Raw genomic sequence first — 25,830 nt, 5'->3', positions numbered from 1 at the left:
GGGTTAACACTAATGTATTTTTGACCCAAGCCTATTTCCAAATATTTTGGTTTTATTTTTAACCCTTTCAGACTACTTTCAGATTGCAAGACAGCTTTAATCCCCGAAATCAAGTAAATTCTCTCCACGCCTCCAGAGAGCTGCGGCCTGCTCATTTTCTCCACTCCCTCCTGAGAGGAGTTGGTGATGATGAGCAGAGCTCACTTTACTTCCCAACACCTTCCCTGCAGGTGAAGTCCTTCCTTTTCTCTCAGTGCAACTCCTCTCTCGACTGATTAATAATATGCTGAGGTAAGACTAGCGGCTTTGGGGTGGGAGCAGGTTCCTGGGACAGGGAAAGTATTACATAAGAATGGCCATACTGGGTCAGACCAAATGTCCATCTAGCCCAGTATCCTGTCTTCTGACAGTGGCCAATGCCAGGTGCCCCAGAGGGAATGAACAGAACAGGTAAACGTCAAGTGATCCATCCCCTGTCGCCCATTCCCAGCTTCTGGCAAACAGAGGTTAGGGACACCATCCTGGCTAATAGTCAATGATGGACCTGTCCTCCACGAACTTACCTAGTTCTTTTTTGAACTCTGTTATAGTCTTGGCCTTCACAACATCCTCTGGCAAGGAGTTCCACAGGTTGACTGTGGTGTGTGTGTGTGTGTGGGGGGGGGGAACTTGCTTTTGTTTGTTTTTAAAACTGCTGCTATTAATTTCATTTGGTTACCCCTAGTTATTGTGTTATGAGAAGGAATAAATAACCCTTCCTTATTTACTTTCTCCACACAAGTCATGATTTTTATAGACCTCTATCATATCCCCCCTTATTGGTCTCTTTTCCAAGGTGAAAAGTCCCAGTCTCATTAATCTCTCCTCATATGGAAGCCGTTCCATACCCCTAATAATGTTTGTTGCCCTTTTCTGAACCCTTTCCAATTCCAGTACATATTTTTTGAGATGGGGCAAACACATCTGCACACAGTATTGCCTGTGCTCCCCCATTCCAGGTCTTTCTCCTGAGAGGACTCTGTAAACCAGCCTCCTGAGGGAGATGCTCTCAAGGACCAGGTATTGGACTACAGGAGGGGGCTGGTGCCACAAAGGACTGAGAGAATCAGTCTGTAGTATCTAAAAATTATTCCTATCCGACAGCTGTTCAGTTATCCATATTAAATAAGCTGATGATTTGAGCCCATCTCCTAGTGTGTACTTGTTCACATCATAGAAAACAACCGCGGCTGGCATTTGTTGGCAGAGAAGTCAAGGACTGAATGGAGAGTAGGGATGTACAAGGTTAACTGGTAAGCATTAGGCTTACCGTTAAATGACCTTAACCATTAACCTCGGCGGCCCTGCACCAGCTGGAGCAACCTGAGCCCCGGCTGCCTCGTGCCTGCCAGCCAGAGGGACCCGGACCCCAGCCCCAGCCGTGCCAGGCCGGCCGGAGCAACCTTGGTTAACCAGTTAAACGATATAATTTTAATTGGTTAACCTTTTAAACCGATATTTACATCCCTAATGGAGAGGTAGCTTGTACTGTCCTCTGTTCAACCCCTCCAGAGCAGGGTTGAGGGACATATTCTGGGGGAGCGTGGAAGGAGGAGAAGCTTCCACAGCTGCTGCCTACGGCGTGCCTTCTCAGTGGACAGTGCGCTTCAGCTTCTAGGGCTGTGAGCACCACCCCTTTCACCAGTACTAATTCACTCAACACTGAGATTCAGAAAGTCATGTCAGCCACATAAATACCTCTGGCCCACATGATTGACACCCCTGATTTAAGGGATAATAGAGAGAAAATAATCTGAAGAGGAACAGTATGCATTCCCTATGAATAGCTGTTTTCTAGTAGAAGACAATCTGTGGTTTATGAACCACATCTGTCCCATCTACATAAGAGTTGCTGAACATTCCCTTCCTGGTTTTGCTGAGTTGTGCTTCTAGTTTGGCTGTCAGTTCCATTTTTCTGCCACAGACAGTTGTCCAGTTTTCCTTTTTTTAGCCCTTCGAACGTTATGGTAGCATTTGGATGGTTTATATGCATAGTTTGCCTAAGTGTTTGCACTGGATTAGTGCATGAGCCACTTTGAGCCAGATTAAACAGGAACTCAGTTTCCAAGACATGGAAAAGCAGAGTATTTTCTCATTGAAATTTCCTTTTTCCACATTACTTAATATTCTAGAAAATTGTTTTAGCAGCTCTTTCTGCTGAAAAGAATTGGACAGTGTATTATTTCCTACTTGGCCAAGTAACAATTTAATAATGTTATGGTTGGGCTAAACCTTATTTAAACTGGTGCGTGTAACAGCCACCTTTCATTCTGGATAAGTGTAAAAAAGCAATTGAGCTCCTTTATGGAACCAAAAAAAAAAAAAAACCAACCAACGAGGAGTCCTTGTGACACCTTAGAAACTAACAAATTTATTTGGGCATAAGCTTTCGTGGGCTAGAACCCACGTCATCAGATGCATGAAGTGAAAAATACAGGAGCAGCTATAAATACATGAAAGGATAGGGGGGTTGCTTTACCAAGTGTGAGGTCAGTCTAACAAGATAAATCAATTAACAGCAGGATACCAAGGGAGGAAAAATCTCTTTTGAAGTGGTAAGAGAGTGGCCCGTTACAGACAGTTGACAAGAAGGTGTGAGTAACAGTAGGGCGAAATTAGTATTGGGGAAATTAAATTTAGGTTTTGTAATGACCCAACCATTCCCAGTCTTTATTCAGGCCTAATTTGATGGTATCCAGTTTGCAAATTAATTCCAGTTCTGCAGCTTCACGTTGGAGTCTGTTTTTGAAGTTTTTTGTTGAAGAATTGCCACTTTTAGGTCTGTTGTTGAGTGACCAGAAAGATTGACGTGTTCTACTACTGCTTTTTGAATGTTATGATTCCTGATGTCAGATTTGTGTCCATTTATTCTTTTGCACAGAGACTGTCGGGTTTGGCCAATGTACATGGCAGAGGGGCATTGCTGGCACATGATGGCATATATCACATTGGTAGATGTGCAGGTGAATGAGCCCCGGATGGTGTGGCTGATGTGGTTAGGTCCTATGATGCTGTTCCTTGAATAGATATGTGGACAGAGTTGGCACCAGGGTTTATAGCAGGGTTTGGTTCCTGGGTTGGTGTTTTTGTAGTTGCTGGTGAGTATTTGCTTCAGGTTGGGGGGCTGTCTGTGGGTGAGGACTGGCCTGTCTCCCAAGGTCTGTGAGAGTGAGGGATTGTCCTTCAGGATAGGTTGTAGATCCTTGATGATGCGCTGGAGAGGTTTTAGTTGGGGGCTGTAGATGACGGCTAGTGGCGTTCTGTTACTTTCTTTGTTGGGCCTGTCTTGTGACTTCTTGGTACCTTTCTGGCTCTGCCAATCTGTTTCTTAACTTCACCAGGTGGGTATTGTCATTTTAAGAATGCTTGATAGAGATTCTGTAGGTGTTTATCTCTGTTTGAAGGATCAGAGCAAATGCGGTTGTATCTTAGAGCTTGGCTGTAGACAATGGATCATGTAATGTGGTCTGGATGAAAGCTGGAGGCATGAAGGTAAGTATAGCAGTCAGTAGGTTTCCGGTATAGAGTGGTGTAGTGTTTAGGAAGTGGACCTCTTGTGTGGACTGGTCCAGGCTGAGGTTGATGGTAGGGTGGAAATCGTTGAAATCTTGGTGGAATTCCTCAAGGGTCTCTTTCCCATGGGTCTAGATGATGAAGATGTCATCAGTGTAGCGCAAGTAGAGTAGGGGCGTAAGGGGACGAGAGCTGAGAAAGCGTTGTTCTAAATCAGCTATAAAAATATTGGCGTACTGAGGGGCCATGCAGGTACCCATAACAGTCCCGCTGACTTGAAGGTATAAATTGTCCCCAAATCTGAAATAGACGTGGGTGAGGACAAAGTCATAAAGTTCAGCCACCAGGTTTGCCGTGATGGTATCGGGGATGCTATTCCTGATGACTTGTAGTCCATCTTGGTGTGGAATGTTGGAGTAGAGGGCTTCTACGTCCATAGTGGCTAGGATGGTGTTTTCTGGAAGATCAGCAAAGGATTGTAGTCTCCTCAGGAAGTCAGTGGTGTCTCGAAGATAGCTGGGAGTGTAGGGCCTGAGGAGAGAGTCTCCATGAAGTACTACCTAAATATAGGCACAAGGTAGGGCTTGAGTAAAAGCTGAACAATGTGGCCCAAGAGGTTTCCCTGGGGCCTGGTATGGCAAAGGCAGTGGGTAGAGCAGTGACCGATGAAGCTGGTTGAGAGAGAAGTAGAGAGACACACCACAGAAACAGACATGGAGAAAGCAGAACGAGCTTGAGGAGCATGGCCCTGAGAAAAAGCCTAGAGAACTTTTTGGCTGAGCGATGGTTGAAAGAGGCTTGGAACTGTGAGCAAAGAAACACTCTCCTGTTTGATTCCTACTGTGCTGAGGGAAACAAGACTTTGACCATTCTTTGTAAATAAACAGGATTCCATAAAAGACAGTCTCAGTCATCAGTGTCTTCTCCTAACTGAAACAACCTGCAGGACTCTGGAAATTAGGTAACCGCTTGGGACAAAAAGAGGTAACAGTAACTTGTACTGATAGTGCTTTGCACTTATAGTGCCTTTCGTGGGTGGAGCTTGAACTGCTTTACAAACATTACAATTCACAGTATCCCATTGACCTATTTTTGTATGCATTTTACAGGTAGCACAAAAGTTAAATGACTTAACCAAATTCATGTAGGCCTAGTTTATACAAATCTGCGCTCTTCCTGATATAGCTAATTTCATTTGTGGGGGGTGGCTTTACTATACCAGTACAAAGCACAGTTTTGCCATTAGAGCTGCATCCACATTAGGAATGCTTTGCTGGAATAGTATCCTGATATTCCAAAATCAGTAAGTGCTTAATGTAGACACAGCCTAGGAGGTTTTTGCTAGTTTAGCTATGCTGGTTGGTATAACTATCTTGGCAAAATTTTCGTAGTGTAGACAAGGCCATAGAACGGTGGTGATGCCGACAAAAAAGTTGACAGTGCTCCTGTGCAGAGACCACAGCCTACCATGCTGACCAATACTGTCTCATTATTTACTCCTATTCCCCCTTCTGTCTATATATGCATCTGTTGTCTCATGTTATATTTAGATTGTAAGCTGTTTGGGACAGGGACTGTCTCTCTGTTCTGTGTTTTTACAGCATCTCGCACAGTGGGGTCCTGGTCCATGACAAGGGCTCCTGGGCGCTATGGTCATACAAATAATAACAGTAGAGCGGGGAAATTAATTCAGTATCCAAATGTCTGCTCCCTCACTCTAAACACTAGCTCATGCTTCCTGAATGGCATGTGGGAAAGATGTTAAATATAATACACTATTATCTTTCCTAAACAGGCTTCCTCCCTAAAATTAATGTGAAAATATAGCCTACCTTGATGAGAAAACATTCTGTGTGGTAATACAGAAACTAGTTTGCTTTGCCACTCATTGGCAGAAAGCATATCAACTTGTCATTTCTCTGGAAGTATAGGATTTGAGGGAAACTTTAAGAAACTGTTAAGTTCTTAAGTGTTGCTTAATTACTGAGTCATCAGTGTAGCACAATATTAATATATTCCATGATTAGATTTTTTTTTTAAACAATGCAAAAATCTGTAAAGTGAAAATTGTAGTCCTGAGGCAGGGGCTTCAGGATTAAATTAGCAATTCAAATTAAAACAAGTTGAGCTATTTACAGGATCAGATTTTTTTTTTAATTGGAAGATATGAGTCAAACTATATGTTTTTAGAATATTGTTACACAGAAGAAGAAAATTCTGCCTCAGGACTGGTTGAAAAGAGTCTTGTGACAGTTTACTAAGTTTCTGTTTACCTTCTTAGCACCAGATTTCATTGCTGTTGAATGGGGCTCTGCACAGAGACAGGGCTATGCCTGAGTGCATCACATCACAGGGTATTGACGTGTATGGGAATTATATGTTCCTGTGTGTGATATACATCACACACCATGCTCTAAAACATATTTTAATCACATTATTAAAAAGTTGTGCCTGAATATAAAAAAAAATTGACTATTTGGCATCTAATTTCTGGGATAGAATGCTTCCAGTTTCCTTTGCCTTGGAACCTGCAAAATTTATAAGATGAATTTCAAGTGCTGCAGGGTGGGATTCACAGGTTGCTCATGTTAATTTCAACCTAAATTCTCCGTCCTGGGCCTTCAGAGTAAAGTGGATACAAATAAAATGTTTTTAATCAGCTTTTTTTATTTAAATTTTTTTATTTAAGTGTATTTTTATTTTTAAATATAAACCTGCTTAAACTTAAATTTGAGATTGACAACCTATGTTCAGAGCTAAATTTACTGTAAACTACTAAAATAAAAAATTAAAAATATGCTGCATCAATGACCCCTCTTTGAATTTTAATGAATTAAAGGAGGTTACTTTTTAAATTTATATATAGAATTAGGGGGAAATGTTTAACTTTTGAGATCAACTCAAACTTTATAAATATATCACAATATCATGCATCTCATTAAGTATCTCTTTTTTTATTTTTTTATATATAGTGACAAAGTTCCTCTATCTTGGTGGGTCCTGTGCTTATTGGCAGATTTTCTTGCCGCAGAGATTCACCATGTGGGTTGGGGAACAGCCCAGAGACCTTCCCTCGGGAGAACCCACAGTCCAGGTTAATTGGGAGTTCGGGGGGAACCCGGGCCCACCCTCTACTCTGGGTTCCAGCCCAGGGCCCTGTGGACTGCAGCTGTCTATAGTGCCTCCTGTAACAGCTGCATGACAGCTACAACTCCCTGAGCTACTTCCCCATGGCCTCCTCCAAACACCTTCCTCCTGGTGTCTGATAACACTTGTGCTCCTCAGTCCTTCAGCAGCACACCCTCTCACTCTCAGCTCTTCACACTCACACCACAAACTGAAGTGAGCTCCTTTTAAAACCCAGGTGCCTTGATTAGCCGCCTTAATTGATTCTAGCAGCTTCTTCTTTATTGGCTCCAGGTGTCGTAATTAGCCTGCCTGCCTTAACTGGTTCTAGCAGGTTCCTGATTACTTTAGTGCAGCCCCTTCTCTGCTCACTCAGGGAACAGAAAACTACTCATCCAGTGACCAGCATATTTGCCCTCTACCAGACTCCTGTACCCCACTGGTCTGGGTCTGTCACAATATATAAAATATTTATATAAAATTACTTTCAGACTTTACAATAGAGAGAATGCTGCTATTTACATTTTTCAAAATGTAAGTTATTTCAGTTTGTTGCACAGAAAAGATTTTGCCTTAATTACTTTTATTTTCAGTTTAACTAGCAGGTGGAGAGAGAGTTAAGCACCTAAACTTCTGCAAATCTCACTAGGCACCTATCTGGATCTTTAGGTACATATCCATGGTGACAGGAAATGATCCATCAGTTCACTATTTACTGTTCATTCTTCCATTGTTTTGCATTTGAAACTGATTTATTAAACATGTTTTGATAAACTTACTTTTTCTTGATATAATCCAGCACATTTAAGGTAGTTTTATTTAATGAAAACATTTTTAAAATGCCATTTTTGTATATTTTAATCAAATTTCTATTTCTGTTCAAATGCAGCTTGATACAAATAGCAAGTAAAAATTATCTAATAAGAAATGAATCATTCACCATTTTCTAATATAAAGTAAAAATTAAGACTGAATAAATGTATGTTAAGCTACATAATTACTTAAGTATATATGTAAAGATATAGTGCTGTCCTTGTTAGCAAAAAAAACAAAAAACACCCCCCCACCACCACCACCAAATTTGGTGCATAGGCAATCAAATGTATTTTAATTATCATACCAACCAATTAAATAAGTTTATTCTTTAGAAAAATAAAAAGTACAAATGCAAAACAAGATTAAATTCAGTTATTTAAATCAAAGTTTCTTGTTTGCTGATCTGATTTTTAAATCACTTTTATTAACATCAGTCCATGCAATTTGAGTGTATTTACCCTCTGAATTTAGGCAAGCTCTGGCAGCTCAGTGTATGAAAGCACAAGGTCTTTCATACAACAGCAAAATGCAGTCTAACAAATTAAACCTGCAAATTTTGCAGTTTTATTTTTTTTTTAATTCAATCGTGTGTAGCTTTTTATTTTTTGAAACTTAATACTAATAACTAGTAGGTTTTTTGATGATGTATTTTAGTGTTTTTAGTGACTTCAGTACTGCTGAAAAGTATGGGATTGACAGCTCTTGACCACTGAGTTCTCTTATTGATCCACCGTAAAGAAATATCCTTGGCACTGGCATTAAACTTCCCCACAGGGTCCTAATCATTTGCCTCAACCTTAACATGATGTGCTTTCACTACGTCTTGGGGGCAGAGGAGTTCAATATTTATGCCCCTTCAATCCCTGTCCTCTGCTGAAACTGTCAATTAGTGCCGATTGTGATGAGGACACACAATCACTGAATACTGCTCTAAGACCACTAAATTTATCTCTCATTGGGTACCCAAGATTATATAACGACTCTCAGTAGCTACCAGTCTGGGCTAGATTTGAACTGGCAACCCACAAGTGAAAGTCTCTGTATCCCAATGCAAAATATATATATATTTTTAAAGCAAAAATCTATTCTTTATTGCCTTTTTATATTAATTACAACAGAATTTTTAAGTGCAATCCTAGCGTCCCCTCTCAAATAAAAGGAAGTTCTTCTTCACACAACGCACAGTCAACGTGTGGAACTCCTTGCCTGACAAGGTTGTGAAGGCTAGGACTATAACAGCGTTTAAAAGAGAACTGGATAAAGTCATGGAAGTTAAGTCCATTAATGGCTATTAGCCAGGATGGGTAAGGAATGGTGTCCCTAGCCTTGGTTTGTCAGAGGGTGGAGATGGATGGCAGGAGAGAGATCACTTGATCATTACCTGCTAGGTTCACTCCCTCTGGGGCACCTGGCATTGGTAGACAGGATACTGGGCTAGATGGATCTTTGGTCTGACCCAGTACAGCCGTTCATATGTTCTTATGCTCCCCACTTAGATTGGTAATAGAGAAATTTTGTATATCTTCTGCCATTGTTTTCATTTCACATTATCTACCTAAAATAAAATGCTGATTTTTCTTTCCAAGAAAAACACAGTAATTCAGGTGGATTGCTGTGTATTAATATCTGCTTAATGGATTGACTTTAACTGCAGTTTGTAAACTGGATAAAACATTTTAAAATGATAGGGTTCCAGCATGGTTTTCGTGGAAGTGTGGACAATGTTTTCTCTTTTTCTCCTGATAACTATGTCACCAAATCACAATAGACAGTTCCCCTCCACTAAATACACTACGGCATGGTTTTATGACACCAGCAGGCCAAAAATCCTTGTCCACCTTGGTTAAAGAACCCCTCTTCTAATGTTAATTTTTAAACATGGCTATACCTAGCATCATTTTGCCTCCAGTGTAAACAGGACTCCAATTTAATGTACAATCTATTTCATTTGTATCTTGTGGCAAACATAAACCAAGTATCAATTGATGAAGTGGTGAGCAGTGTACATTTAATTTGGTAACCGATATTGGCGGTAATAAAAATGCAATATAGACAAAACATTTACATACCACTATCAGCAGATTCTCGTTTTTCCAGATTCTCGTTTTTCCACAGTCACTGCATGTGTTTATATGCTTAGTGCTTCACAGTATGTAGTGGATAAGAGTTGAGCGGTAATGTACTGGGGCTAGACTTGTTTTATCTGCAATAAATAAATAAATAAATGGGATAAACACTTACAGGTTTTGTTAATAAAGGGCCAGGCCCTGCTTCCACTGAAGTCAGTGGCAAAACTTCCACTCAGGATCAGACTCATAATACAGGTGTGTGCATTTATCACAACTAGGAAAAATACTTAGCATTTATATACTACTTTATATGTGCAAAAACATTGTGCAAACATTAATTTAAAATAATGAATGTAACCAAAATATTGAATGATTCCATTTTTCAAATGTTAGGTTGACTATCTATTACTTTAAAATACTATATCTATATGTTGATTAGAGTAGACTAAATTGCTCACTTGTATTATGTTGAGTCCTGAATCTAAAATGCTTCCCCTAACACAAAGTATAAAGGGGAAGTTTAGACATGTTTTTTGTAAACAATCAAACAGATCCTACCTTGAATTAGTTATTGAATTAAAACTCTACGAATTACAGTAATTCATTCAAGGGACATGAAGAAGCATATTTATGGGTTATAACATATCTGTTGATTTTGAGATGAGTTATAAGGGCCTAATCCAGCAAAATGCTGAGCCATTCCTGGGCAGTGCTGAGTTCCTTCAGCTGAAGTCCATACAAGTTGAGTCCCTTACCATCTTGCAGGATCAGACTTTAAGAGCATGTTTAGGTCAGGAATGTTCATAAGGTTTTGTATTATCTTTTGACAGATGTATATACTCTAAATGTTCATGTTATATTTTCTCAAAAATAAAATGTTAACATCATATAGGAGTGAACTCAAATGCCCATTGTCTTTAAATTTTGATTTTACAGCTCCTACCTGGGTACTTATATGGCCCCACCACCACTCTAATATCACCTCCTTTTTCTATTCAGTTTTCTGTATATGAACCAATGTCTTCCTTGAAACATCACTGACTCCAAGGGCTAGAGACAATTCACTGGTAGTGAAAGTGTGTTTTGCATGCAGTCTCGAAGGCCATCTAGTGACACAACTATGCAGGAAGAAATGTCAGACCCCATGTGAACTGTAATTTAAAAAAAAAAAATTAAGTAAAAGTGGGGAATGATAAACTCAACAGTTCTGTTGGTGGATTGTTACCCCTTACACAGGTAATATTTCAGAAAGTTTTAGGGGTGAGCCAAATTTCCCAAGGAATTTAGATTTGCATAGTAAATAGGAGAAGAGTTGAGACACTCTTCACTCAAGAGGGAGCAAGTGGTTCATCTATGCTAGGTATAGGACTTAGTCCCTACAGAGAGGTGGGGCCCAATTTTGATCTCAATTACCACATTGTAAATGCAGAGTAACTCCAGTGAAATGCAAGATCAGGGCCATATTTATAATCTTATCCCTTTGGTTCTTATCTTTAAACAGATGCTACTTATGTGTGTACAGTTAAGTCTGTGCATAAACATTTACACAGGGTTTGGTCTATGTAACTGAAATAAACAAAATATTAGAGCTAAATTTGATGACAGTAAGGTTAGTATTTTACCAATAACTTTGAACACAGTTGACGTTACCTAATTTAAGACTAGGGCAGCTAAGTACCATGGTGATAGATGCATTAGAAATTAATAAAGTTAGCCACATGAATCTCTGGGGAAATACTGATGTAATCTGGAGTTTCATCAAGGATGAACTTGACTCAGTACGTTACCTTCATTGACCTAACAGCTGTTCTTTTCACCTGTGATACCGCATCACTGGCACCCTGAAAAGGAGTACTGGGTGTGTCAGATATATTTTTGGCTGCTTTTATTTCTGGAGAGTAAAAACCATGTTACTCCTCCAACAAGCGTTTCCTGCAGCTGCCAGAGACTTTAAACAAATAAAATACATGTTTAAAGCCCAAGGAAATGCTCTTGAGAAAAGGTGAAGATGCCAGAACAGTTAGGGGGAGGGCAGGGCTTAGAAACAGTGCAAAGGAGCTCCTGTAAAGGGATGGAAATCTGACAAGGGGCTTCTCAATTCACCAGGGGCTTCTGAGTGTAAGAAGTACCTGTGTACAAGGCTGTCGTGCGCTGGAGATTCCTATATAAATGGGGTTGATCTCAGTGCAATGTGAGGGGTCTGCATGAAGGTTTCCAGATAGAAATCCATGGGGGGGGTCTTAATTCACCCTCTTGTGTGTGTAAAGGGGTCTCAGTTCCCTAGGGCCCCTGGGTATAAGGGGGGTTCTCAGTTCCTATAGGGCCCTTGTGTGTGTGTGTGTGGGGGGGGGGAGGTCTCAGTTCCCATAGGGCCCCTGGATGTAAGGGGGGTCTCAGTTCCCTAGGGCCCCTGGGTGTAGGAGGATCTGTGGGTGGGGGGGTGTCTCAATGCCCATGGGGCCCATGTGTGAGGTGTGTGTGTGTGTGGGGGGGGTCTCAGTTCCCATAGGGCCCCTGGGTGTAGGGGGGGTCTCAGTTCCCTAGGGCCCCTGGGTGTAGGAGGATCTGTGGGGAGGGGCGGGGGGGTGTCTCAGTGCCCATGGGGCCCCTGTGTGAGGGTGTGTGTGTGTGTGTGTGGGGGGGTCTCAGTTCCCATAGGGCCCCTGGGTGTAGGGGGGATCTCAGTTCCCTAGGGCCCCTGGGTGTAGGAGGATCTGGGGGGGGGCGGGGGGTGTCTCAGTGCCCATGGGGCCCCTGTGTGAGGGTGTGTGTGGGGGGGGTGTCTCAGTGCCCATGGGGCCCCTGTGTGAGGGTGTGTGTGTGGGGGGGGGTCTCAGTGGCTGCACTGAAGGCTCCCGTAGCGACATCTTCCTACGGGCCGTGAGGCGGAGCCGGGTTTACGGGCAATGGCGCCACCGCGGGGCGGGGTCCGGCTTTGCGGTGTGTGGGGCACCTCCGGGGAGCGGAGCCGAGCCGAGCCGGGGCTGCTGCGGCTGGCGCAGGCGGCTCGAGCCGAGCGTGTTCCCCTCAGCCAATCCCCGACGGAGCCGGGAGCGGGGCAGCTCGGCCCCTTCCCCGCCCTCCTCAGCCCGGAGAGGAGCGACCCCCGGCCGCACAGGGAGCCGAGCTGACAGAGATGCCGCCTGCTCCCGCAGGGCGGCTGCTGCTCTAGAGCCGGGAGCATCCCCCCGCCCATGGCGGTGCCGAACGGGTCCGTCCCCGGCGGGGAGCCCGGGGACCCCAAGAAGAGCGAGAGCCCGCCCGCCCCCTCCGGCAAGAAGGAGCTGAAGATCGTGATCGTGGGGGATGGAGGCTGCGGGAAAACGTCTCTGCTCATGGTGTACGCGAAGGGAGCCTTCCCGGAGGTGAGTGCCGGGGCCTGACCCCCATCCTGCCCCTCCCTGAGGCGCCCCTGCCCGGCAGCCCTCCCGCCCCAGCAGGGGGCAGCCCGCTGGCATCTCCAGGAGCCCCCCCCTGCACCCTCTGCCCACCTCCACCAGGATTACCCCAAAGAGGACGAGCCTAGCCCGCCCCTGGGCGCTGGGCTGCCCCGAGCAGCCGGGCCGGGCTCCCCCCCCCCCCCCGGGGGGCTCATTTGCTGAGCTCTTTCCCGGAGGCCAGCGAGGTGAGGGGACATTCATGCCCTAGAAGTTGTTCCTCGCTGGCCAGAGCTGCAAGAGCGACAGCAGGTGCCGGGCCGCGCCGGGCTCCGCACTAGACGAGGCAGAGGTGCGTGCTGCTGGCGCTAGCAGCAGGCTGGGAAGGTTTGTCATGGGGCGAAGGGGGTTTCCAGGAAGCGGGGTGGGGGCTTTCTGGAGGCTGTTCAACTCATCGCTAAACCAAGTCGTGGCAGGATGTGCAGGCGACTGGTTTGTACCTGCCTGAGAGAAGCAACTGCCAGGCGGTGGCTGAGCTCTTCTGAGTAAATTTGAGAGTTGGTTTTAGACCCTTATCTTGCCCGTTGTGCCTTCAGTTTTTTAAGTTCAAGAATGACTTTTCCTCTAGGCATTTGTAAACAGCCTTATTTTCAGAGAAGTCTCTGTATTGAAACCTGTAATGTGAAGATATGGTTGGGGCTTTCTGGTAACACAAAAGGTTTAGGAGGGAGAATACCGGGTATCCGGCTCAGAAAACAGCTGTACCTAGAATATTGGTGGTGAGGTTCAAATAAAGCTTGAAACCTGTAACAGCTGAATCATTCTTTTCTCTTTGTATAATTGCATTTCAGAGAATTAAAATTTGTTGTTAGAGTACATACACCAAATATATGGGAACATAGCTTACAGGAGATGTCAGTGCTGTTTCTAGCCCTTCTGCTCTTTGCCACCTGAAAGTGGACAAGTCATTTTAACCTGTCTGCTTCACCTTCCCCATCAGTAAAATGGGGATAATATCTGGCTACCAGAGTTCCTGTAAGGCTTAATTCATTCATGCTTATAAAGTGCTTTGAGATCCCTGAAGGGAAGGGATTACTGAACTGCAAAATAGTATTATTATCATTTAACTAGAGTTGTATTTCCTTTTTTTGACAGAAATATGCACCTTCTGTATTTGAGAAGTATACCACCAGTATTACCGTTGGCAATAAAGAAGTAATTCTGAATTTGTATGACACTGCAGGTAAATCACTTTGAACAAAATCTTGCTTGTTTGAAAAATAAATAAGTAGACCAGCACAGCCAATTTTTCTGCAGCACCTGGTAAGGGATTACACAGGGGGACTGACCTTAGGCAAGTAGGAAGCTGGTTGAAAGTTTTTTGTGCTATTAATAGCAATGCAGCAGATCAATTTTTGCACTACAGAAATTATTTAGTTGATTGTGCTTTTTTATTTGATATATCAACTATTCTTTAATATTTCAGACATTTGAGGGGATGTTATTTATGTGACCCCTTTTACCAGCAAAATACTAGACATTCACCAAACTAGATTGTTCTTGTTCTCTTTTGGATGTACAGCAGGCTGATATTGGAAAGATTGTAAAACCAAGCAAATTTTCTTTTTGCTTTCAGTTAAGGTATTTTTATTGGTTATGTTAGAGTTAAAACTACAAGAGGTCAAAACACACAGAACCCTTAAAGAATAAAACAACTTCTATTATCAATTTAGTCATGTCTATGTGACTGCCAGTGAGAAGAACGTCACTAGTCCTAATGAATTTACAGTTTTAGTCACGGCTTTGTTCTTAATAGTGAAGACTATTAAGAAAGTCACCAAATAGCATGCATATCTTGAAGGTATTAAAAATCAAGTGCCCAGAAGCAAAATGTAATGTAATCAACCAGGAAAATACTTTAATCTCCCACCATGTGTGATCAAAACAGCAAAAGGGATTTTTGAAAAAAGCCTGTTAGTGTTCAAAATAGAAAGCCCACAATGCTAAATGTATGTTAGAACATTGACAGTTTTTATGGTTTCTTCCCAGGGATGAATGGAATGGTTTGTGTTCAACTATGTTCATTATAGGTTTCAGAGTAGCAGCCGTGTTAGTCTGTATCCGCAAAAAGAACAGGAGTACTTGTGGCACCTTAGAGACTAACAAATTTATTAGAGCATAAGCTTTCGTGGACTACAACCCACTTCTTCGGATGCATCTAATTTGTTAGTCTCTAAGGTGCCACAAGTACTCCTGTTCTTTTTATGTTCATTATAGTTTCTATAGCAATGACTTTCAATTGTCCAACTGTGTTCCAAAAGAGAACCCTAACATTAAGATACACTGTTTCAAATTCTGCTCTGTTACACTAGTTTGAACCAGGAGCAATTCTATTTGGTAAATAATTAAGAGGACAGGTCACTGATTCAGAACGATCTGGATTGCTTGGTAAACTGGGTGCAAGCAAACGTTTACATCTAGGAACAAAGAATACAGGCCACACTTATAGGAATGCAGGCCACACACATAATAGGAGACTCTATCCTGGGAAGCAGTGACTCTGAAAAAGATTTGGGTGTCGTGAGAAATAATTTGCTGACCACAAGCTTCCAGTGTGTCCAAAACATGACCCTGTGGCCAAAAGAGCTAATGCAGTCCTGGTGTGCGTAAACAGGAAAATCTCAAGTAGGACTAGAGAGGATATTTTACCTCTGTATTTGGCGCTGGTGCATCCACTGCTGGAATACTGTGTCCTGTTCTGGTGTCCACAATTCAAGAAGGATGTTGATAAATTGGAGAGGGTTCAGAGAAGAGCCACAAAAATGATTAAAAGATTAGAAAACATGCCTTATAGTGATAGCCTCAAGGAGCTCAATCTATTTAGTTTAACAAAGAGAAGGTTAAGGGGTGACCTGGTTACTGTCTATAAGTAGCTACATGGGCAATAAATAGTTCATAATGGGCTCTTTAATCTAGCAAAGAACTGTATAACACGATACTGTCTGGAAGTTGAACCGAGACAAACTCAGAGTGCAAATAAGGCTTACATTTTTAAAGGTGAGAGTAATTAACCACTGGAACAATTTACCAAAGGTTGTAGTAGGTTTACCACCACTGACAATTTTGGATTGGATGTTTTTCTAAAAGGTATGCTCTAGGAATTATTTTGGGGAAGTTCTATGGCCTGTATTATATTTGAAGTCAGCCTAGATGATCCAGAGTCCCTTCTGGTTGTGGAATCTATAAATCTATGAATGCAGTGCAGTTACTCCAAATTTACATCAGTTTAACTTACAGCTGAATTTGACTGATTAAGCAATTTTTTAATTTTTATATTTAAAAAAATACAGTTGGCCTTTTAAATCCATTGTAGGACATCAGAGTAATCATCTTTCAGCACTATTTTTTATATTAAATGATTTTTGCGGTGAACCTTTTGTCCAGTACAGTAGGATCTTGATTACCCACATTTTCCTAATAAATTGCCGGTATGTCTCCCTATTTTTTTTGACACACTTGCTCTTGAATCCAGTGATACAGATAATTTGGATCCTACCATACACTAGTTTGGAGGGGGTTTTTTAAGTTCAGGAAAGAACGGTGTAAAATCTACTATGCATAACCAATGTCTGGAACTTGTTAATGTAGAATTTTGGGGTGCAAATACTGTGTCACTTATTTTTTGTAAACTTGCTCGGTCATATTGACTGTCCTCTGTCAGTGCAGGGTTTTATCTATTAGACAGTTTTCTAGGGTTTTGTCAAGTCTAATTTTAAATGACTCAGTGATGTGTTTTCTACCACTTGTCTTGTGAGACCATTCCAGTTTCTTATGGACTATGTGGCCATGCCCACAAAACACTGTGATTAAAACTATGATTGTTGCTAGCACAGTTTCAACCATAGGTCCCAATTCTTTACTGCGATCTGCTAGTGTGGATCCTTATCCCAATATGGAGTCTCATTAAAGTCAATGGGGCCTTTTTTGGCGGTTTGGGTCCACACTAGCAGATCTCAGTGTTGGACTGGGTTCACACTGTAAAGAATAGATCCTCTTAAATTCACCTTTTTCTGAAGTTGGTAGTTTACTCAGAGTAAGAGTTTATAATATGAGTACATCTTCTAAGGTCCAAACGTGCGCCAATGGGCTAAACTCCCATTGACTTCTTTGGTTGCAGGATTAGGGTCAAGAATTATGTGTTCTTTCTTGTAAATCTTAATGGTGCAGTATTATGGGGGGAGGGATAGCTCAGTGGTTTGAGCATTGGCTTGCTAAACCCAGGGTTGTGAGTTCAATCCGTGAGGGGGCCACTTAGGGATCTGGGGCAAAATCAGTACTTGGTCCTGCTAATGAAGGCAGGGGGCTGGACTCAATGACCTTTTGGGGTCCCTTCCAGTACTATGAGATAGGTATATCTCCATATTATTATATTATTATTTTAGAAGTGGGCTTAAGAGAGCATTTAACTGGAACAGAACACTATCAAAGGATGGGGTTTGTCCTGCTACATAAGTGCTGAGGAATTCATTTTCAGGACACGAGATGTTGTTACAGGATCAATGTTCCAGTACAATGACTTTATTTCTATCATATCACATGACTTAGGTATATTAAATCACTTTGTCAGATGAATGTTAACGCACTAATGTGGCAGTTATGTATGGTAGCATTATTGAATTACTGCATTCCCATTGGTCTAGAAAAGCCCTAGTGTGTGCTATAGCCTAATGGAGACCAGTTTTGTCATAAAAGTAACTATCTTAAAAGCACATTATATTGGCTGCAGTTTATTAATAAATTTCTGATTAGCTGAAATGTTTGGGGTTTTATTTAAATTTTTTTTAAAGATGAGTTATGCAGCCATCTGACTAGGTGACCCTGTTTCCACTAGCATAATGGCCTACATTTCCAAAAGTGTCTAATGATTTTTGGTGCCTCAATTTTTCAGTACCCATCATGAGACACCTTATTGCACCAATCACTATGAGGCCTGGTCTATTACTGGGGCCCCTAGGCACTACCATAGTACAAATAGTACTACTACTACTAAAAAATAAAGTCCCACATGATCTTATCATGAGCAAACTAGGGAAATATGGTCTAGATGAAATTACTGTAAAGTGGGTGCAAATCTGGTTGAAAGACCCTATTCAAAGATTAGTTATCAATGATTCACCATCAAATTGGGGGGGCATATCTAGTGGGATCCTGCAGGAGTCTGTCTTGGGTCCAGTACTATTCAATATTTTCATTATTGACTTGGATAATGGAGTGGAGAACATGCTTATAAAATTTGCAGATGGCATAAACTGGGAGGTGTTGCTAGCAGTTTGGAGGACAGGATTAGAATTCAAAATGACCTTGACAAAATGGAGAATAGGTCTGAAATCATCAAGCTGAAATTCAATAAAGACAAGTGCAAAGCATGACACTTTGGAAGAAAAAAATCACACACACAACTATAAAATGAGGAATAATCGGCTAGGCAGTAAAAGGATTTGGGGTTCATAGTGGATCACAAACTGAATGAGTCAACAATGTGATGCAGTTGCAAAAAGAGCTACTATCATTGTGGGATGTAATAACAGGAGTGTTATAAGGTAATAGTCCCGATCACTCAGCGCTGGTGAGGCCTCAGCTGGAGTACTGTGTCCAGTTCTGGGTGCCACACTTTAGAAAAGATGTGGACAAATTGGAGAGAGTCCAGAGGGGAGCAACAAAAACAATAAATGTTTTAGAAAAGCTAACCTATGAGGAAAGTTTAAAAAAACTGGGCATATTTAGTCTTGAGAAAAGAAGGCTGAGGGGGGACCTGATAGCAGTCTTCAAATATGTTAAGGGCTGTTAAAAGAGGACAGTGATCAATTGTTCTCCATATCCGGAATGATATTAGCCCAAGAAGTAATCAGCTGAACCTGTAACAAGGGAGATTTAAGTTAGATACAGTTAGAAAGTTTTTCCTAATAAGGATAGTTAAGCACTGGAACAGGCTTACAAGGGAGGTTATGGAATCCTCCTCGTTGGAGGTTTTTAAGAACAGGTTGGACAAACACCTGTCAGCTATGGTCTAGGTATACTAGGTCCAGCCTCAGCACCAGGGAATGGACAAGATGACCTCTCAACCCTACATTTTTATGATTCAGGGGCCTAATTTTCAAAGGGAAGATGCTCCATATATCTTCGGCATGGTAAGGTATCTCGAGTTGATGCCCACTTTTGCAAATTTAGTACAATATATTTTATAGTGCCCAGAGCCAATGAAGTTACTCAGTTGTTTCAGATGCTGTGACCCAGGAACCTCTTAGTGCCAACTTGCAAGGGACACACAGGGGCGTGAATAGGAACTACAGGAATCTCCTGGGTCTGGTGTATACATTCTGGTTCACCAAAGAGTGTCATGTGAGGTCTCAGAAAAATCCCAGTATTACAGTGGTCATCAGTATCATTGCAAAACGCACACATGAATGTTGTGTAAGAAGTTACGTATGTACGCTGAAAATTATGTTAAGAGTTATGCGTAAGGACCGGTCATCAGCAATGGTGAAAAACAGGTTTTCTGTCAGACAAGATACGTTTATCTAGGTGTCTGTTTACATGTAAATTATGTGTTGTATCATTCCCAGTGGGGCTCCTCCCACTGGTCTGAACCAAATGCTAAGGAAGGATTGTGAAAGCTTCAAAGAGAGAAAAATAACCAGAGGAAGTAAGGAGTGGGGATGGGAGATGACCCTAGTTTGATGTGCACATGAATGGTTAGCTCTAGTACATTTGGGGGACAAAGAAGACATCCTGGCATCCTTCGCCTAGGAAGGACAATGAGTTTCCTTGGTGAGGGGTTGCCAGGCTTGGTTGAAAACACTGGAGAGAACTTTGGTTGAGATAAGCTTTAGACAAGTGATAAACTTGTTAGTTAAGTTTAGTCTCTAGAAAGAGTGTTGTGAGATATTTTATATAATATATATATATATATATATATATATATATATATATATATATATATATATATAACCATTTGTTTCCATTATTCTTACTCACTATCACTTGAACTCTGTTCTTTGGTAATAAACTTATTGTTTTCACTATAAATATATCCAAGTGCTGGGGTGTAAAGCAAAATGATCCTGAGCTGAATCTTACAAGTGGTGTGTACTGTTTCTTTGGGAACAGCAGGCCTGGTAATTCTGTGAGTGTTCAGTGGAAAAAGAGCTGAACTCTACGGGGAACATTTGGAGGTCTCCGCGGTTGGTGTGTGCCTATCACTGTCCTGCATGGAGAGAGCAAGGCCTGCGGAGGCCTGGAAGGCAGTGCTCATGTTGCCAGAGCCTGGTGGCTTCAAGGAGCTGATCCACAGCACTGCCTCACCCCTAGGGCAGGTGGTAGTGAGGTGCCTCGCAACCCTAGGTGTCCTGGGGAGCATCATAGATGCTTTAAATCATAGCAGCAGTTAAATTATTTTAGCTACTTGTATGGCCATTGATACAATAGTATCTGATTTTCTCACCATTTTTAATGCATTTTTCCACAGAACACCTCTGTGAGGCAGGGAAGTACTTTCATTTCCCCATCTGTAAAGTGGAGATAAAACAGAGAGAGACTAAGGCCTGGATCCTGAAAGATATTTAGGCGCCGAACTTTCATAAATCAATTGACTTGAGGAGCCTAAGTACCTTTGTGGATCTGGGCCAAGTGACTTGCCCAAGGTCACATAGGAATTTGACCTAATCATTGGATCATGCTTTCTCTCTGACTGCCTCAAAGCCAGCTGGAAAGCCCTTTCAATTACTGATTGAACAGTATCAATCACCAGATTTGACTAGCAGTAGATTGAATTAATGCCACTTGAGGTTTACATACGCAAATGTATACATTCTTGTTTTTTTCCCCTATTTAGCTCATATAGCTGTGACATAAAGAATATCAGTGATTACTAAATTATTCTTCTGATGTCAAACCAGGGTTTGTTCAGAATATGAGTCCATGAGAAAATGGAAGTGCTGATATATAAAAGGCATGAAGAATGAATTTTATTAATATTTAAAACATTTGAGGCAAATTTTCCATTTCTATTAAAATTGTAATAAAGCAACTGGTAACTATTTTATGTTCTGTACTAATAGAAACATTTCTGAAAATGTACTTTTACTATATTTCACATTTTTATTGCAATAGAACATAGAAGTCCAAACAAGTTAAAGGCCCCATTGTGTATATAGTTAACATTTTTGTCACCAGGGAAGCAGTTGAAACTTAAAGCTGAGGTTGTCAACTAGTGGGTGTCAAGTATCAGAGGGGTAGCCGTGTTAGTCTGAATCTGTAAAAAGCAACAGAGGGTCCTGTGGCACTTTTAAGACTAACAGAAGTATTGGAGCATAAGCTTTCGTGGGTCAGTGCCCACTTCATCAGACGCAAGTAATGGAAATTTCCAGAGGCAGGTATAAATCAGTATGGAGATAACGAGGTTAGTTCAATCAGGGAGGGTGAGGTGCTCATTGTGTTATAAAACTAGTATAACTTATCTGAAGGCAAAAGAACATTGTTTAAAATGTGATTCTTGTAAAATAAACTTACTAAGGTCATGGAAAATCTTGACCGAAAACAATAATATAGTTACAAGTATATGACATTTATAAGCCCAAGATCCCCCAGATTCTTCTGTTGACAAGAAAATAAAGTCTGAAACCTTAATATTGCAAACTGTAATAGGATTGTAGTATGAGATTTCTGATCAGCTCAGTGAAAAGGAAGATAAACTGATCAGTTCAAGTAATACTTTAAAACATGTTGGAGCTGTTTCATCCCCCAGTAATCTAAACACAAAACAATTGAAATTGTTTCCAGTGAAACAAATCTTTGGGTCTCTAAGAAAGTTATTACATAAATATCGAGGTAGTTTTGGACATTTCTCTTTCATTCTTCATATATAAACAACAGGAGATCAAGTTCTGGAAGCTATTTTGTCAAGTACAGAATAGTGACCTATATGCAAAACTAGAAAGAAACTCTAATAAGAGTTTACATTTCTGTAGTGCTTTTCATTCTGGAGGATCCCAGAACATTTCACAAACTATAAGTCTACAGTACCACAGAAATGCAGCCATCTCTGGGGTGAAGGGCTTCAACCAACTGGCACACCTGACAGCAGTGTCAGAGGGGAAACTTTGGCATGGGATGCGGAGTCAAATCTCATTTCTTCAAGAAAGTGCTGTTGGGTCTTCAGTATCCACACAGAGCAAACAGGACTTCAAAGTTGTTTAAGGTCTTGTCCAAGACACCCCCACATATTAAAATTTATATAACTCAATATATTACCTCAGTAGGATGAAGGGATGAGTTGGCGCTGCCATGTGTTAAGCCTGTAGTTTCAAGGACTCTGTATTTGAAACCTGATGTCTAGGTCTCTAAGCCATTCCCTCCCACTTTGTGAGGACATGAACAAGGAGACTATGGAGAAATATTAAAAATAAAAATGGAGGAGAATTTTAATATATTTCACAGGTTTAATTCAAATTAGGGGGAAAAGTTTTCATTATATATGGTCAGTTTAGCAACAACTGGAAATCATGAATTGGAATAAAAGTGGATAGAATAAGAATTTTTCATAGTAGATCTTTTGTATTATTGTGTGCTACTTTCTCTATAATCTTCCTTATCAGAAACATCTCTTGCTGTAGCAGGAAGTTGCTGGTCTGTGTGCTGCAACCCACAAAGAGTTTGCAATACATTGTTTTGCCTGCAAATACATGTTGCATCTGCTTATTCAATTAAAATGCCTCACTGTAAAGTGAGATAAAGGAATTGAGAGGTAAATTAACTCCTTTCATTTAGCATGTAAAGAATTGCAATTCACTGGTGATGATGCTTTATGTTGTAATTCAGGAGATCTGGGTTTAATTTCTGGTGCTGGTCTCTCCCTCCACTGCCATCTCAGGAGGTTAGGTAAGAGCATATTCCGTTCCGGAGGGACGCATGGGAGGGGAGGTAATGCCTTTTGTCACACATACTGCTCACTGTGGCTGATTAAAAGGGACATTGACAATCTCTAGCTGGAGTCCTTCCAGTCCTACATGACCACAAAGATGGTTGCCACTAAGATCCAAAACCTTCTGATGAGGAGTTTAGAAAAGTGCGTGTGACCCAAGAACCCCTTAATGGCAACTGGCAACAGGATTACAAGAATATCTTGATTCTGGCATAAAGAACAGGAGTACTTGTGGCACCTTAGAGACTAACAAATTTATTAGAGCATAAGCTTTCGTGGACTACAGCCCACTTCTTCGGATGCATACCATGATTCTGGCATGTACATTCTAGTTCTTAAATGAAAAGCAGGGTCACACTGGTCATCAATATCATTGTGAAATATATGTACAGATGCTATGTAAGGAGATATGTATATATACTGAAACTATGTTTTTAAAGTCTGTATCAAGGCAGAAGTGAAAACAGAGTTTCCTCCGGACAGGAGGTAAGAAATGTGTTAGGATGTAAATTAAACATTGTGAGCTAACACAATGGATGTCCATTTACATACCAAGTCAAGTTATCAAGGAGATCTGAAGTCAACAGGGAAGCAGCACACAGGAAAAATAAGTCTCAGGTGGTTATCCTGGCTGTGTACAAAGCCAATGAACTTTGGGGGCATATTTATGAGGCAAAAAAGACACCCCATTATCCTACATCTAGGAAGTAAATGGGCACTGCATTTACATTCATGAACATGGGATCTCAGCCAACCTTGGTTGAAGATGCTGTAAAATATTTTGGGGGTGAGAAACTTAACCCTCAGATGAATGTCCTTGCTAATGAAGTTTAGTCTCTAGAAAGCATGTTATGATTTTGTTTTATATGTAACCATTTGTTTCCAATATCCTTACTCACTATCTTTAGTCTTTAATGATAAAAACTTTATTTTGTTTTTACTATCGGTATATCTAAATCCTGAGCTGGATCATACAAGCTGCTGTGTATATTGTTCCTTTGGAACAGTGGACTTGGTAGTTCTGTGAGTAACCAGTGTCAGGGGCTGGATATCACAGAGGAATGCTTCAAAGGGCCTGGGGGGCACATGTTGTTAATCTGCAAGACAAAGTAAAGGGTAGGACTGCAAGAGGAGATTGTTTGATTGGCTCACAGTCTGGTGGACTTAGGGAGCTGACACCCAGCCAAGCACAAGACTCCCTCATACGGGAGCCGGGGGGTAACAAGGTGACTCACAGGGCCCTCCTGGGAAAAAATGTAAGGCTGTTAATATGGTCATATTTAACTTTTGATTCATTTCTGCCAGGAAGAAAGTAAATTTCCCCAAGTTTTCTAAACTGAGTTCTGAAAGTATAGCCTTAGCTAACATACCACAGACTAAACAAAAGATAATTCAGAATTTTTCTTTAACTATAGGGGTTCTCAGTTATGTGATTGAAATGTTCATTTTAAGAGGAAATATACCCTTCGTAGCACTATCAATTGCCACCGGCTGCCAGGCTGGAAAGGAGATTATTTTCAATCTTCATGTAGTTAGGATCCTGCATACCACTTCACAGGTCATGCCAACATGCTGCCTCAAATTAGGTATGTCTACATTGCATTCAGAGGTGAGATTGCAGCTCAGATAGGCATATCTGTACCTGCTTTAATCTAGCAACCACAGCTAAATATAGCAGTGAAGACATGGTGGCATGTGCTTGCAATGCAAGTGTGTACCCAGAGTCCCAGGTGAGCTTGTACAGCCCATGCAGTCCCATCTTCACTGATATTTTTAGTCATGCTAGCTAAATTAAAGCTAGCACATTTGTGCCTACCCATGCTGCAGTCCCATCTTCAACTGCTATGTAGACCAGGGGTCGTCAACCTTTCAGAAGTGGTGTGCTGAGTCTTCATTTATTCACTCTAATTTAAGGTTTCGTGTGCCAGTAATACATTTTAATGTTTTTAGAAGGTCTCTTTCTATAAGTCTATAATATATAACTAAACTATTGTATGTAAAGTAAATAAGGTTTTTAAAATGTTTAAGAAGCTTAATTTAAAATTAAATTAAAATGCAGAGCCCCCCGGACCGGTGGCCAGGACCTGGACAGTGTGAGTGCCACTGAAAATCAGCTCGCGTGCTGCCTTTGGCACACGTGCCATAGGTTGCCTACCCCTGATGTAGACATACCCAGAGAGAGGAGCACTCTTGCTGGTCAGTTCATAGGATGCCATTGACATTTAGCTTTAAATAAATATTTTTCCCTTGTCTGTCAATTGTAGTTCCATGGGACCTTTTCTATCCAGAGAATATATTCTAGAAGTAAATAATTAAAATATTTGGAAAAATCTAGAAATAAGTATAAAAGTCCATTATACTGATGGCTTGCATTTTTTCAACATTATTATGAAGTACACATACATTTAAATGGCAATACATTTAAAACTGATAAACAAAAATATTTTATCAGACATGTAATTAATTCATGAAACTCACTGCAACAAGAAATTAATGAAGAAATGAGCTTAGATTAAAAGAGAATCCTATTTATTTAAATAAATTACAGTAACACCAGCTAAGATTATAATTTATAAGCGATGTAAGCTTTCATGCTTCAGGACAGAATCTAGACATGAATTGACAGGGGGTAGGAAGAAACATCTGTTGTGGGTAGGCTATTGTATAATTGTGTCTGTTACAGGAGTTTAATGCCTTCCTTTAAAGTCATGTTCTTTGAGACCTGGTCTAAGAATTATTAGGTGTTGGTCCTCTTTGCATGGACAGCATGTTATAGAATAGAGAAATAGTTCATTTGTAGGAACCTACTGAATAACTATAACAAAGCACAATGGTCATTAAGCTGATTGAAAGTATCATGATATGTTCCCAAGGATCTTGGATGCAAGAGAGAATTTTAATTATGTCCCCA

The 25,830-nt window shown here is 41.1% G+C and overlaps 1 protein-coding gene across 2 annotated transcripts in view; it reads left to right on the top strand.

Moving 5' to 3' along the window:
• LOC101939376 (ras homolog family member F, filopodia associated) overlaps positions 1-25,830 on the top strand; it is a 46,523-nt gene that overhangs the window by 9,593 nt on the left and 11,100 nt on the right. Inside the window, exons 2-3 of one of the 2 annotated variants that reach the window (XM_065579021.1) lie at positions 12,719-12,928; positions 14,096-14,183. In XM_065579021.1, coding sequence (XP_065435093.1) covers positions 12,758-12,928; positions 14,096-14,183 — 259 coding nt within the window. In that variant the 5' untranslated portion in view covers positions 12,719-12,757. Of the gene's footprint in view, positions 1-12,384; positions 12,929-14,095; positions 14,184-25,830 lie in introns of those variants that run through there. The other variant, XM_065579020.1, reaches the window with a different exon arrangement.

Source organism: Chrysemys picta, unplaced genomic scaffold (assembly GCF_011386835.1).
Source record: "Chrysemys picta bellii isolate R12L10 unplaced genomic scaffold, ASM1138683v2 scaf41, whole genome shotgun sequence".
NCBI classification, from domain to species: Eukaryota; Metazoa; Chordata; order Testudines; family Emydidae; genus Chrysemys; species Chrysemys picta.
Note: the sequence above shows the minus strand (reverse complement) of the source record. Positions and strands in the feature narration are given on the sequence as shown.